Source organism: Salvia splendens, chromosome 7, assembly GCF_004379255.2.
Source record: "Salvia splendens isolate huo1 chromosome 7, SspV2, whole genome shotgun sequence".
NCBI lineage: Eukaryota > Viridiplantae > Streptophyta > Magnoliopsida > Lamiales > Lamiaceae > Salvia > Salvia splendens.
The window spans coordinates 1,839,604-1,854,384 of NC_056038.1; the positions used below are offsets into that span (position 1 = coordinate 1,839,604).

General features: G+C 37.3%; 3 protein-coding genes across 5 annotated transcripts; all 3 read left to right on the plus strand.

The window, feature by feature from the left end:
• The first annotated feature begins 251 nt into the window (after nucleotides 1–251).
• Nucleotides 252–5,135, plus strand: LOC121742307 (proline--tRNA ligase, cytoplasmic-like). The gene is made up of 13 exons (XM_042135415.1): nucleotides 252–381; nucleotides 1,008–1,089; nucleotides 1,187–1,272; nucleotides 1,586–1,678; nucleotides 1,837–1,953; nucleotides 2,203–2,390; nucleotides 2,648–2,714; nucleotides 3,152–3,274; nucleotides 3,384–3,536; nucleotides 3,961–4,245; nucleotides 4,399–4,617; nucleotides 4,697–4,790; nucleotides 4,881–5,135. Exons 2-13 carry the CDS (start codon nucleotides 1,041–1,043, stop codon nucleotides 4,943–4,945), a joined length of 1,539 nt encoding a protein of 512 aa, XP_041991349.1. The 5' UTR covers nucleotides 252–381; nucleotides 1,008–1,040; the 3' UTR covers nucleotides 4,946–5,135.
• A 657-nt stretch (nucleotides 5,136–5,792) lies between these two features.
• LOC121811453 (DNA polymerase epsilon subunit 3-like) lies at nucleotides 5,793–8,797 on the plus strand. Its single transcript, XM_042212312.1, has 3 exons — nucleotides 5,793–6,073; nucleotides 6,910–7,028; nucleotides 8,388–8,797. Exons 1-3 carry the CDS (start codon nucleotides 5,874–5,876, stop codon nucleotides 8,537–8,539), a joined length of 471 nt encoding a protein of 156 aa, XP_042068246.1. The 5' UTR covers nucleotides 5,793–5,873; the 3' UTR covers nucleotides 8,540–8,797.
• Nucleotides 8,798–10,526: 1,729 nt separating this feature from the next.
• LOC121741055 (double-stranded RNA-binding protein 1-like) lies at nucleotides 10,527–13,661 on the plus strand. 3 transcript variants are annotated; one of them, XM_042133749.1, is made up of 6 exons: nucleotides 10,527–10,792; nucleotides 11,099–11,676; nucleotides 11,817–12,082; nucleotides 12,166–12,337; nucleotides 12,488–12,750; nucleotides 12,836–13,661. In XM_042133749.1, exons 2-6 carry the CDS (start codon nucleotides 11,505–11,507, stop codon nucleotides 13,409–13,411), a joined length of 1,449 nt encoding a protein of 482 aa, XP_041989683.1. In that variant the 5' UTR covers nucleotides 10,527–10,792; nucleotides 11,099–11,504; the 3' UTR covers nucleotides 13,412–13,661. The 3 variants fall into 3 exon arrangements, with proteins under 3 accessions (XP_041989683.1, XP_041989684.1, XP_041989685.1); XM_042133750.1 differs by having other exon boundaries at nucleotides 11,454–11,676; XM_042133751.1 differs by lacking the exon at nucleotides 10,527–10,792 and having other exon boundaries at nucleotides 11,541–11,681.
• The last annotated feature ends 1,120 nt before the right edge of the window (nucleotides 13,662–14,781 follow it).

Genomic DNA, 14,781 nt, shown 5'->3' on the forward strand with positions numbered 1-14,781 from the left:
TTTTAAATAAATATTCAATTTACCATTTCAACAATAATATTTCAGCTTAAAGTTAATTGCAATGAATAATCCAAGAATCGATATCGACATAAATTTTTCTTTTAGGGCGTGTTTGACCCATAGATATATATGTTTGTAAAATTACATCCCTCTCCATAGATAATAATCATCTCTACCCATTTGATTCTCTTTACGCTATTTTATAGAGGTTAAAATTGTAAAATAGTCGATACGAGAGATACTCCGTATTAGGTAAATCTTCCTATTCTTTTGACTTGTGAAGAATAACGATTGAAAGCCTAAACCTCTGTTCTCTCTATCGCCGCCACCCCTTCACCGCGCACGGCGGCGCATTGGCCGTTGTTCACAGCAGCACGATCCGTACGTATATTATTCGCTCTCGTAGTTTGCCGATTCAATTTACGTTTTCCTTTTTCTCTCGATGAGTTTGCTGATTGTCGTTGGAATTTGACTAGTGCAATGCTTGTGGATTTTGATTTCTCCAATTGCCGTAGTGGATTATGAATGCTGATAATTTAACATTTATTCCAAAAATTGCATTAGTTCTCGTTTGTGATTTTTTCTCGTTTAGTTTGCTGATTGTCGTTGGAATTTGACCAGTGCAATGCTTGTGGGTTTTGATTTCTCCATTTGCCGTAGTGGATTATGAATGCTGATGATTTAACATTTATTCCGTAAATTGATTTAGCTGCCTTGTAATTTTTCTCTCGATTAGTTTGCTGTATGTCGTTGGAATGCAATGCTTGTGGATTTTGATTTCTCCATTTGCCGTAGTGGATTATGAATGCTGATAATTTAATATTTATTCCGAAATTTGAATTAGTTCCCGTTTGTAATTATGTTATTAGGAGCTGTATGTCGTTGGAATTTGACTAGTGCAATGCTTGTGGATTTTGATTTCTCCCTTTTCCGTAGTGGATGAATGCTGATAATTTTACATTTATTCCAAAATTTGAATTAGTTCCCGTTTGTAATTATGTTATTAGGAGCTGTAGTGTAAGTTTTGAAGGTTTATCATCATGGCCGGTAAAGATGCCTCGGGTTCTAATAAAGCAAGCTCTGGCGCCAGTGAGTACTGTTAAATTATGTTACGAATTTTCATTGCTAATCTGTTTAAATGCGGTTTGGATTGGCTTTGTTCTGAGATTGTGAGTGATTTTTGCAGAGGGGAAGAAGAAGGAAGTGAAGAAAGAGACTGGATTGGGGCTTTCTCATAAGAAGGATGAGAACTTCGGAGAATGGTACTCTGAGGTACGATTGCGGCGGCATTTCAATTTAGTATATTTGTGTTTACGTAGCTTGGGGTTTGGATGTTTATTCAAGTATGAAATACCAAATGTTTGGTTCTTTTGCATATGCGAAATAGTTTTATGGAGACGGAGGGTAATTTTCGTGGCAGAGATTGTATGTTTTATTTGATTATTTCTGTTATGTTAGTTGTGCACAAGTGTCTAGTATGATGGGGTTTCTTAAACATATGATTTGGTCGTTCGTATTCTTGTCACCGATTATAAGTTTGAATGCTAAAGTAAACTCAATTTTTGTTGCTTTGAGTTGTGTGCAGGTTGTGGTTAATGGGGAAATGATTGAATACTATGACATTTCAGGCTGTTACATTCTGCGACCATGGGCAATGTCGATTTGGGAGATTATGCACGTAAGTCTTACCTGAACCTTAAAATCATTAGTTATTTTGGTATTTCGAATGATGGAGTTCATTAATTACCCTGGCCGACTTGACATTCATTAATTTTTGTCATGTTCAACATGACATAGCATCCTGTGTCTAATTTTCTCTCTGATATAACTCTGCAGAACTTCTTTGATGCTGAAATCAAGAAAATGAACATTAAAAACTGCTACTTCCCTCTGTTTGTCTCAGAGACTGTCCTACAGAAGGAGAAGGACCATATAGAGGGGTTTGCTCCCGAGGTAAGATTACTTTGCTTGAGGTTCATCTTCATCATGATCTGGACCTTTTTTCTTGTATATGTGGGTATGTCGGAAAGGCATGTACCGTCCAGTTCAATGAACTATTTTGGCCCATTACCAATTACTGACCGACTGTTCATTCCTGGTTTGGTACTAACTACTAAGCTTAGTTGTTTGTGGCTTGTGCATGAGTTATTTGTGCAGTGGTTTCACCGTTTTGGTTCTAACTATATGTTTAATTGTGTGCAGGTTGCATGGGTTACTAAGTCAGGAGAGACTAAGCTAGATGTGGAGATTGCTATCCGTCCAACTAGTGAAACAGTCATGTACCCATATTTCTCCAAGTGGATTAGGGGGCACCGTGACTTACCTCTGAGACTTAACCAGTGGTGCAATGTTGTCAGATGGGAATTCAGCAATCCTACACCATTTATAAGGTAGTTACAGTACATTTTATAGAAGAATTATTTTTCACTTCATTGATGGTGTGGTGGTATGCTATTTCTACAATGCTCCCTTGCTCACATTGGGGATTCTGACCAGTTTCCTGGAGGCTTAAATTAAGTGTTAGATAATGTTTATTTTTTATGAATTCTCACAGCTCATACATTGTGATGGACAATGAGAACAACAAATGATTTCGTTGAAAGCTGTTTTTTTATCAGAATATTTATGATAGCTTGTAATTATGCAGGAGTCGTGAATTTCTCTGGCAAGAAGGACATACTGCTTTTGCAACAAAGGAGGAAGCAGATACTGAGGTAATTTATGGTGTTATAGGTGCTTAGTACAAAAGGTTTAAAAAATGCAACAGTTACACCTTTAAGAAGTCCTCAAAAATAGTGTACAAGATCCAGGGACCATAGGAATCTATATTTTGGAAGTGTGAGATTGAGGCCTTGTATAGTATCTCAGGCATAATGTTTCAATAGGTTGTGGAAATACTTTTCTCGTGTCACGTGAGACATGTGCTTTTTGTATACACCACAGAGCAATTTACTGGCAATTTGGCAGACTTCACTTCATGGATCAATGAAGAAACACTACTTTATGTACAAACAGCACATCTCTCACGTGACACGAGAAAAGTTCTATATTTCTCTTTTACTCAGTTTGTCTTCAATGGATCATGTTTATTAGGCGAAGAGATTTGGGTTCTTTTCATGATGTAGCTCTTCTCTGGTTGTCTATTGTTCAGGTCCTTGACATTTTGGAGCTGTATAGACGCATCTATGAAGAGTTCTTGGCTGTTCCAGTTATTAAGGGCAAGAAAAGTGAGCATGAGAAGTTTGCTGGTGGACTCTATACAACTACAGTCGAGGTCATCATATTAATGTTACTGGATATTACTCACATAATATTCAGTTTCGAATTATCCTTATAAGAGATTTCCCTATTGTTGTCTGAGTGGTGGCTTTCCTTCATGACAGGCATTTGTCCCAAATACTGGTCGCGGTGTGCAAGGGGCAACTTCACACTGTCTGGGTCAAAACTTTGCAAAAATGTTTGAGATTAATTTTGAGAATGAGAAAGGAGAAAGGGCTATGGTCTGGCAGAATTCCTGGGCTTACACTACGAGAACGGTAAATGATCTGATGCTTTGTAGTTTTCTTATAATAGCAAGGGCTACACATTCTGCACGTATCTCCTCCTATATACTAGCTTATATAGAATTTGAGTCTGAAACTGTGATTATGTTATTTTCATAGATATTAATATTTGGAGATAGATATTAGAATACCACATTGGATTGTAAATAAATGGGTTGTTGTTTCTGTAGACAGAAAGTCCTCAAGAAAGTAGTACTACCTGATATGTAAAATAGTAGTAAGAGTTTGGCAATGAAATCTTAGATGGAGGAAAGTTTCGTTTTGAGTTTCTACACTTTGTATTCTTAAACTGATTTCTTTGCATATTCAAAGATTTACTGCATACTCGATTTGGGTTTTCATTGCCAGATTGCTCTTTTCCCTTATACTGTTTCTTTGTGATGAATTTTTGGCACAGATAGGGGTGATGATAATGGTTCACGGGGATGATAAAGGCTTGGTGCTGCCTCCTAAAGTAGCATCTCTCCAAGTAATCGTAGTCCCCGTGCCCTACAAGGATGCAGACACTCGGGGGATATTTGATGCATGCGCATCCACAGTAAAATCCTTGAATGAAGCAGGATTTCGTGCCGAGGCGGATTGTAGAGATAATTATTCACCTGGATGGAAATATTCTCATTGGGAAATGAAAGGCGTTCCTCTAAGAATCGAAATAGGACCAAAGGACTTGGCAAACAAAACGGTATTAATAGGCCTCGTTTGCTTGTATTGCTGCTTTATCCCAAGCTGCTAGCCTCCTAATTGCATTTAAGTATAAGCCAGCCGCCATTTTTTCTGTTTACTGCCGTGTGTGATCCACTCTCATTTGTTCACTCTGGATTTCTCATCTTGCCAGGTCCGTGCTGTCCGACGAGATAATTCATCTAAGAGTGATATTCCCATGGCTGATTTGACTGAGCAAGTTAGAGTGATGCTCGATAATATCCAACAAAGTCTCTTTGATGCTGCCAAGCAAAAACGTGATACCTGCATCCAAACTGTGTATAACTGGGAAGAGTTCACAGAAGCACTCTCCCAGAAGAAGATGATTCTGGCCCCATGGTGCGATGAGGAGGTACGTTGCTTTACTTTAAATGCCCCAGAACATGTACTTCTTTTAGATGACCTCCGTTAACTCTTTTTCCTCTCCTCAGGAGGAGGAGAAGAACGTGAAGGCAAAAACGAAGGGAGAAATGGGTGCGGCCAAGTCTCTATGCTCTCCATTCGAACAGCCTGAACTTCCTGAAGGTACTATCTCATACGATTCGTGTGGTTATTCTCATTCATAGTCGACACATTCAAACCCGATTCCTATAATATCGTATAACTCTTTTGCAGGTACGTTGTGCTTCACATCCGGCAAGCCTGCTAAAAAGTGGACCTACTGGGGAAGAAGTTACTGAATAATGCATTTCATCTTCAAACAGGCTGTTTTTTGGTGATTTTGTAACAACTTCGAATATACTTAACTTTTAGTTTTTGTTTTTTATTTTCCGGATCTTTTGCTGAAAAAGATTGTTTGATAAAACTATTGCTCATTGTATGGATTAAATGTTTATATATTATAATCATCTTTGGTGACATTTTTAACCATTTGAATGTTCTCACTGTATTTTTGTCATGTTTGGGATTGTTTGATGATTTTGATTTTTGAACTATTTTTGTACCTTTGAATTTTGTCTATACTGAAATAAGTGGTTAAATTATGCAATAAGATACCATCAATTTATATTTCAGACAGATATTCGTGTAACCTAAAAAACCAGATTTCTTGCCTTAAATATTATTTATAGCAAAGAATGAAATAATGCACTTCAGTAATCCTCTCCATTAATTCTTTTCTTTTCTTTTCATGCTGTGCATTTTTTTAAAAATTAATTGGATTAGTCTTGAAACACCTACATTTACACTAATTTGATTGTGTGGATTGTAAACATGGTAATCTAATTAGGATGTGCATTGATTATATTAAATGATAATATTTGCTCAAAAATATTTTAGTAAAATAATTTCTGACGAAATTGCCGATAGATTTTCTTAACCTTATTTGACAAAAAAATGTTAGTTATGTTTTTGCAATTATCATTAGCTCAACCACTTCGGGACATATTTTTAACACGATGAGATAAAATTTAATACTCCTATTAAACAAAAAAATCAAAATAAAACCGAATATTTAACAGTAAAATCGAATATTTAACACCTTCCAAAATTGAGGACATATATATATTACTGTAGATGGCGGGAAAATAAAATCCTGAAACAATTGCAATTCGCGGACTCAGCATAGCCCACCGCTGAGAAAATCAAAGCGCTGTCGTTTCGAGAGAGATGGCGGAAGAGAAGAATGATAACGAGACGACGGAGAATGTGGTTTCGGAAGCGGAGGCGTTGCCGAAGGCTATCGTGCGCCGGGTGGTGAAGGACAAGCTTACCCAGCTCTCCACCGGCTCCGAGATTACCGTTCTCCGCGACTCGTTCCTCGCCTTCTCTGAAAGCACACGCATCTTCATCCACTATCTCTCCGCCACGTAAGCCTCCGTTTCTCTCACTCTCTCTCTCTTCGCAACATGTGTGACTTTTTAATTGCTAGGCGTCTGATGCTTCAGTATTGTGTATAGCCTCTACTGTTAGCGGAATTTTTATTTGTTTTTGACCCAAGATCAATAGCAAATTGGTTGGGTATGTGATTTGTTTATCTATTATTGAATTTTGGTTTCTGGATTTGCTTGATTCGTGGAGTATGTCAGCTTATTGCCACAATTTGGTGAAGTGTCTGCCGTTTTCTAGGGTTTTATCTATGAATTGGCCTTTTTCAGATTGCGATTCAATTTTTGGTTCTGTTTGAAATTTTAGATTTACAAACCAAATTACGCCAATCAAAATTCTCAGTGATATTTAGTTGGATGTTGAATTTGGGAATCGGGTGAAAACAAGAATATGAAGATGAGCAGAATAAAGTGGGTTGAGGAAACTGCATCATTACTTCCAAAAAGTTGAGTTGGAGCTCTTAAGCTTCTAACTTTTGTGAGTAGTCATTCAACATAATCTGTGGATTATTGCTGAGCCACAGCACATATTAGTCTCTTATTGTCTTGTCTAATTTACTTACTATTGAATATCTAGTCCAACCTTCCTTCTCATGAAAAAATGTTGCAATGATGGGGAACCCCTTTTCTTACTACATTAGTTTATTTTCCTTTTTCTAGACTCTTGTTTGTTGGTTGTCTGTTTCCTCTTGTACTTAGATTCAAGTAAAGTTGCTCTTTTTTTTTTGTTTATTAAGTAATGTGGTTCTGAATTCTATTGCCAAATCAACTGTTCTATGTCATATGACTTATTGTGCATGATCTCCTGGTATCTGCAGTGCAAATGACATATGTAAGGAGTCAAAAAGAAATATGATCAATGCAGAAGATGTATTCAAGGCCCTGGAAGAGATAGACTTTCCAGAGTTCATTGGGCCTCTGCGGGATTCTCTTGAAGGTAAGCACATACATAAGTGTTTCATTGCCTTTTGTTTCCTCTTCTGAATTTCCTTGAGCACTTTGATCTCCCGTTTATAGTGCTTCCACTTCCTATTCATGCAAAGCATTGGGAATGTGTCTATTTTCTTCTCCACTGTACAAGAGGTGGACAAAAACTGCTTTCCATGCTGAATAGTATGTCGATGATTTATATGTCGTGCATACCTTTTGGCACGACTGAATAAAGCTTATGGGATTCTAATAGAAGAAAACTTGATGAAGTAGAAGCCCTTCTTAAGATATCCATTCTTACAATTGAATAGTTGGGGTTAAAATAAATTGAGTCTCTCTCACAGATGATTGTATGTTATTAACTGGTAGACATGATCAGCTAAATCTATGTAGAAACACTCTACATAACTTACCTACCTAATCACACTGTTTACTCATTGAACTTGTTCAAATAGTATATCTTATTCTCCTTCAAAGCAAACAATTCGATAATTGCTACAAATCTCCTGGACAATTTCCTCATGTCTCATGTTTTAAATGTTCCCCAACAACATGAAATTTTATGACAATCCTTAGGAAATACTCCCCTCGTCCCTCTGTAGCTGAGTCATATTCTTTTTTGGATTGTACCACTGTAGCTGAGTCATTTCCTTTTTTGGCAAAAAGCAACAACTTTTCTTCTCTCTTACTTTACTCTTTCTTACTTTATTCTCTCTTCATCTCTCTACCTTTTTCTTTTCCTACTTTATTATTCATTTACTTAACTCATTTAACACAACTTTTCTTAAATCCCGTGCCGAAAAGAAACGCCTCTACTATAGAGGGACGGAGGGAGTATTATAGTAGGCTGGTTTTGCACTATGTTGTTGTTTGTGCCTTTGTGGGCATTTATGCCATGATACTCCCTTTCCTCGATGTAGATTAGTATTTCAATCATATAGTTTGGCAAGGGTTTTTCATCAGGAAATATTGCAGATGACATTTATTTTCTTTATCCATGAGATCTTAAACACTACTTGTATTGTCGAGTTGAAACAATTTCACTTTCTTCTGATAGTCGCCTGAGCTTCTGTGCATAGTTAAAACAATCTTAGAGCTTGCTAAAAAGCCACTTGATTAAGATGCATTTGATGTTCAATTGCCGGCCTATATCTCATCCTTAACCCTAAATTCAAATCCAGAACGCTGTGTCATAGATCGTAACAGTCATTACTTTCTCTCGTCCTTATCCTAATATTCAAATCCAGACCAAAATATTGCACATACACTTGAAAATGTGGCTTGCATGATATATTTTACTTCCTGTTAGGGTTTAGTTTATACTCCATTTGCTACTCATCGCCTGTGTCACCATATCTTGTGGCAGAGTTTAGACAACGGAATGCCGGGAAGAAGCAGTCTAAGGCAAAAGAAACAAACACGAATGCAAAACGGAAAGAGCCACCCCCATCTGAACCCAGTGAAGGTCGAAACAAACGACATGCGGTTGAAAACGGGGACGAGGATAACTCAGACTGAGGCAGGATTTTTGCTCACCTCTACCACAAGCAAGATTAGCATAGTGTTGCTGATCCTCTTCTATATTTCCAACATCATTCTTTGTTGAGGAATTATTTAAATCACAACACCCTGCTTTGCCATCTTGTGCTATTTATTTTTAGACTCGTGTATGTATATGCGTATGTTGCTGGTAGAGGTGGAGGTGAGCAACATACAGTTTTTATAACCTTTTCAGCTATTGAAATTAATTTAAGATTATGTGACTGAGTGCTGGAATAGTGTTTTGCAGTAACTAAAAGTCAAACTATAAATAAAACAAGGAAATTTACATACGTTAACAAACAGCACAAATTATTTACCCATCTAGGAGTATTATTTAGTTACTTATGAATTAGTACTACTTCCCTCTGTTCACCTAAATCGTCCCATTTTGTCATTTTTGTCCGTTCATCGATAAATGTCTTATTTATTTTTTACTACTTTTGGTAATGGACCTTACATTTCACTAATTTTATTTTAGTCACATTTTACTATAAAATTATATAAAAGTAAGATTCATCTTCACTAACCTTTTCACCCATTTTCTGTTATATATTTTTTAAAATCCGTGCTCAGCCAAACTTGACTTTGTATTGGTGGACATAGGGAGTATTTTGTAATAAAAAATTATGAACTATATATTGATGTATAGTGGGTCTAAGGGCATCAATAACCCCGTCCCCATTTCCGGCCCCAAGTCCCCTCCACGTCATCATTCCTCTACAGTTGCGGCCCAGGCCCCAACTGTTGTAACCCTGGAGGTTGCGGCCCGGGCCGCAACTAATAAATGACACTATTCACAACTCCAACCTATTTTGAACGTAAAATAAAATACGTTGAGCAATTATAACACGAGCAATTCATTTTTAATACAAAAATAATAAATTATAAACTAAAAAATATACAAAAAATTAGAGTAATAAAAAAAATGCAAAAAAAAAAAAAAAAAATTAAAATTCTGCAATACACGTTGCCCTTCTCCATCTCCTTCTTCCTCTTCCTTCTTCTTCCCCCTCTCCCCCTTCTTCTTCTTCTTAAAAATGCAAAAAATAAAAAAAAAATTAAAATTGATGAAAAAAACGTCGCCCCTCTCCATCTCCTTCTTCTTCCTCTTCCTCCTTCTTCCCCCTCTCCCCCTTCTTCTTCTTCTTCTTAAAAATGCAAAAAAAAAAACAAAAAATTTAAATCGATGAACAGTAGCGGCCCGTCACCGTGCAACCCCGTCCCGGGCCGGGACGCGGGACGCTCCCCAGGCCGGTCACGCGTCACCGGGACGGGCCTGAGCCGTGCCGCCCTTCCGTGTAATGCATGGGACGGGCCGGGACTCGCGAGATGCGGCCCGGCCCCTTGCGTTACGCATGCTCTAACAGATGGGCCACGCGTAATATTTGGGCCTATCTTCTGTCTGCTATTAATTATCACAAGTTCATCCTATTCGAGTTTTAAAAAATGTAAAGAAATATAGGTCTTACATTTATACACTTCATCTTTCCTATGTTACTTGTACTTGTACTTTTCATTTTGGGTCATAAATTTAGAATTGAATAATTAGTGTAATTAATTTAATATTTAAGTGTAATAAGACAACCCTTAATAAAATGACACTTAATTAACTCTAATATTTTAATTTCAGAGTATTTAAAATAGAAATAGTCCAAGTAATTTGGGACGAGACGAAATAAAAATGCAAGTAGCATGAGACAAAGTGATTGTTAATTTTACAATAAAATATAAATGTAATAGAATATGAGATCTATTACCAGACATAATAAAAAAAACTAAGTTTAACAAGTAATGACTGACAATTTTTTTAAAAAATAATGACAAATAATTGCGGACGGAGAGAGTAGCATTTAGGGCATGGTTGATGCCAATATCAAATTATGATACGATAAAGAAAATTATGGTTAAACTCTAGATAAAATACATAACAAGTGTTAAATCATTCATATTTTATTTGTGGTTTAATTTTCGTTAATTTACTCATTTATTTTTCATTCACTTTCTATTTTTTTCTTCCTCGTATTCTTCTGACAAATTAATAACTGTGAATTTTTCTCTATCTATCTTCTCTCAATTATTAACCGCTAATTCAATTTTGCTAAGTATTTTAGCTGAAAATGAGATCTTTCTGTTGTGTCTGATTACTACACACTGCAATTTCCTTCATAGCTTAGCTCATGCCCAAACTCCGAGGACTACCTACGCCTGCTCTACTCCTCTAATTCTACGGTAATTTTCACTTTATCGCGTTTTTCCAGATTCATTCGTAGTTTATGAAGTATAGAAATTTGTGACAAATGCTATCTGTAAATGATGTACCGAGTTTTGCTCTGTGTTATTGATTCTTCTTTTCCGCAATTGAGGGTTTTGAATTGACTGAACAATTGTGTTAGTTCAGGATTAAAGTGCTTCTCGATTTTCCTTCTTCTTTTTGCTTATTTCTAATGCTTTAGTTCTGTTTTTGTTGATGATTTGAAATGATGTAGCTGATTGAGCTTTAGAATTAAATTCTGAAGATGTCTCAGTTTGGTGTAGGAGTCGAAATTCTGGTGTATCCATTTCTGCTGAGTGATTGGAGCTTTTTACTGAGTTCCTTTTTTTTCAAAATTAGGGATGCTTGGTGTGTGGGGAAATCTTATGGCAAAGGATTTGTTTTCAATTCTTGGATTGTTTGCTCTGATTAATTTACAAGGTCCAGATTAAGTGAACTATTGAAAAGATGCATTTGATTTTTATATACTTATGTGAAAATTACTCAGTAGAATTTGTGATTTTTAAATTTGAGTAAGAATGGCATATGCATGCCTTGCACAGTTGCTCCTTCTGAACTTCTCTTTGAATATTCTTCGAGACTGTGTTTATGGATCTTTAATAGTTGATTGAATCACAGAGAAAATGGGGTAGTGGTGAAGGGGTGAGGACAACCTGAATTTTTTTTCGGATGGAATCTGGTCAGATTGACGTTGATGGTGGTGTTGGAAGTGCGACCGGGACAGCGTACACCCCTCCAGCCCCTACGGCTCAGGAGGAAATTGACCCCGGCCGAGCTTTGTCTACGAAGATGAAGGTCAAGGGCACCAATCAAGAATCGCAAGAAAAAGATAAACCTCCAAGTAATGTACTAGTTCACACTCTTCTTGTCGGTTTATGAATTTGACATTGCAATCTTAGATGACTTTCCTTGGAACTCTACTCTTAAGATATTTCCTTGGATAATTTGTTTAACATTCTCATGTTACTAATGTATTTCCAGGTATCCCAAGCTGTAATGTCTTTAAGAGCCAACTGCAAGAATATTGCCAGAAAATCAGACTAACTATGCCAGTTTATGAAACTATCAAGGAAGGCCATTCTCATGAGCCAGTTTTTAAATCAACTGTTGTCGTGAACAATGCCAGATATGTTTCTCTACCTGGGTTTTACAATCGGAAGGCAGCAGAGCAGTCGGCTGCTGAAGTTGCCCTCCTAGCGCTAGCCAAATCCAATAATAGTAGTAGCAATGGGATCTCCCAGCATGTGGTAATTGTCATATACGCAACTTAAAACTTTCACGAAATTAGAGTAGTCGTGAAGGGGCCAGAACAACCTGACTTTTTTTTCAGATGGAAGCTGGTCAGATTGACATTGGTTGTAGTGTTAGAATTGCGACCGGGACAACTTACACCCCTCCAGCCCCTACAACTCAGGAGGAAATTGACCTCAGCCGAGATTTGTCTAGGAAGATGAAGGTCATGGGAACCAATCAAGAATCACACGGAAAAAATAAACCTCCAAGTAATGTAGTTCACACTTTTCTTGTCAGTTCATGAATTTGACATTGCAATCTTAGATACCTTTCCATCGAACTCTACTCTTAAGATATTTCCCTGGATAATTGTTACTATAATGTTTCTTTCAATCTGATTCTCACTATTGTGTTGACAGGTGTCTCAAGCTGTTATGTCTTCAAGAGCCAACTGCTAGAATATTGCCAGAAAACCGGACTAACTACGCCAGTTTATGAAACTATCAAGGAAGGCCCTTCTCACGAGCCAGTTTTTAAATCAACGGTTGTCGTGAACAATGCCAGATATGTTTCTCTACCTGGATTTCACAATCGGAAGGCATCAGAGCAGTCGGCTGCTGAAGTTGCCCTCTTAGCGCTCGCCAAATCCAATAATAGTAGCAGTGAGATCTCCCAGCTCTTGGTAATTGTCATATATTGCCTTGTCGCAACTTTCACGAAATTAAAGCCATGTCTTTGTCTATACTTAACTTCTGATTTTGTTTCAGCACGAGACAAGCTTGTGCAAGAACTTGCTACAAGATTATGCTCAAAAGATGAACAATGTTAGTCCTATATATATGTGCCGTTGGGAAGAGAAGGAAGGCAAAATGCCCATGTTTTCCTGCGTTGTTGCAATTGGGAGTATCAAGTACACTGGAGCTTCAGCAGGCACAAAGAAAGAAGCCGAGATAAAAGCTGCTAGGACGGCCTTGCTAGCCATTCAGACAGCAGTGCCCGTCACCGAAGATCACACGGGCAACTCCATTTACACCGTTATCCCACAGAAAAGGAAGGGATCTGATCTTGCTATCAGCATTCAGGAGACTAGAGAGTCATTGAAGCCAAAGAAAGGCTGGGTCAAGAAGCAGTATCAAAAGAAGTGGCAGCCTGTGAAGAAAGACAACCCTGCTGGAGGTACGACTCGTTTGGAGGTCAATGCAGATGGCCGGACAGGAGTCGGATCAACTGTTACCGTTGGACAGGGTGGATTGCAAGTGGATGCAGCCGATACTGTCGGCTCCCGAGGCACGACGAACGGTGGCTCGGATATGCATCAACATGAGGGACGAGGATGCAGCTGATAATGAGATAGATGAAGATGATTTTGAAATAATCTTGTGAAAAGTATATAAGTCGAATTTGTGATTTGTAAAATTAGGAAGGATGTTAACAACCTCACTGATATCTAACTAGGCCATGGATTGATCTTTTAGGTTAATCATGACAGCTATTTTGATGCCTCTAAGAAACTGTAATAAATTAAATGAGTTTTAATCTTGTGAATTGCACTAAACAGGCTCTGCAGTTTCAGTGACATTTTGGAGATATTTACATATTGAATGCTGAAAAGATTGGATAAAGATCCAAATAGTTCATATTTTTGCAATGTAACTCTACTTGTTCTTGGCCCAGCAGGTGATGATGGTGCTCTATGAATACAGAGACGAAACAGAGCGCGCCAGCGTGTACCAAAACACGAGTGGCTGATGAGCTTGCAGAGGACCGGCATATCTGAACTGTGTAGATTTGGCAATGCAGAAGTTTAGGAACTTGACTCCCAGGGTGATCAGGCACTCGTTCGCGCTTCTTCTCACAGTTTCTGCATATCGCATTACGTAAGTACGTTGTCGTCAATCTTGATAGCCTTTCTACATTTCTTGAGACCATACAATTTACAAATCTTGATCACTCTAAAGACACACACATACACACATATATAGAAACAAACATGTAAGTGAAGCATACCTTGTGACAATTCTGCCAAAAATGCTGCCAAATTGAGTGCTAGAAGCAATCCAACAAGAACAACAATGCTGTGCCATGAACTTCTCATTCTGTTTGTCTTTTTAGAATCCAAAAATAACTCCATTATTTATCACTCTTGAATGATGATTGTTTCTTTTTCCCTTTTCTTAAGCAGTGGTTTGTGTGTTTATGAATGAGACTATTTATAGAAGAAGGTCGTTTGATTGAATCTTGCTATGGAATCATGGCAAATTGTCAACTAGTTGTGTCAAATGATTATCATAATGTTGGTGTCAATAATTAAGCACTACATGTATGCATATAAAAAGGCTTTGTTCTTGTGGTGCAAGGAGTCAACTCCGTGTACAAAAATGCAAGTTATTCAACCTAATTCTTTGATGATTGTTACATTTTCATAGTCTCAATTAATTAAAACTTAATATCCTAATCATGTACTATCTCATTTTTGCATAATCAGTAAGTTTGAATTCTGCAGTTTTATAAATTCAAGCAACAGCATTTCCTCTAATTGATGTAACTGTAAGTAGTTCTGCACTTGGCAATAGATTGTTTTTCCATTAAATTTCATAAATTTTTTGCTAGTTTTCCAAATTTCTTATTATCACCTAAGTTTGAAACTTTCAGCAAACCCAACACAAATAATTGCAAAATTTCCCTTCTTGTGCTAGCATTTTCAAATTTCTCA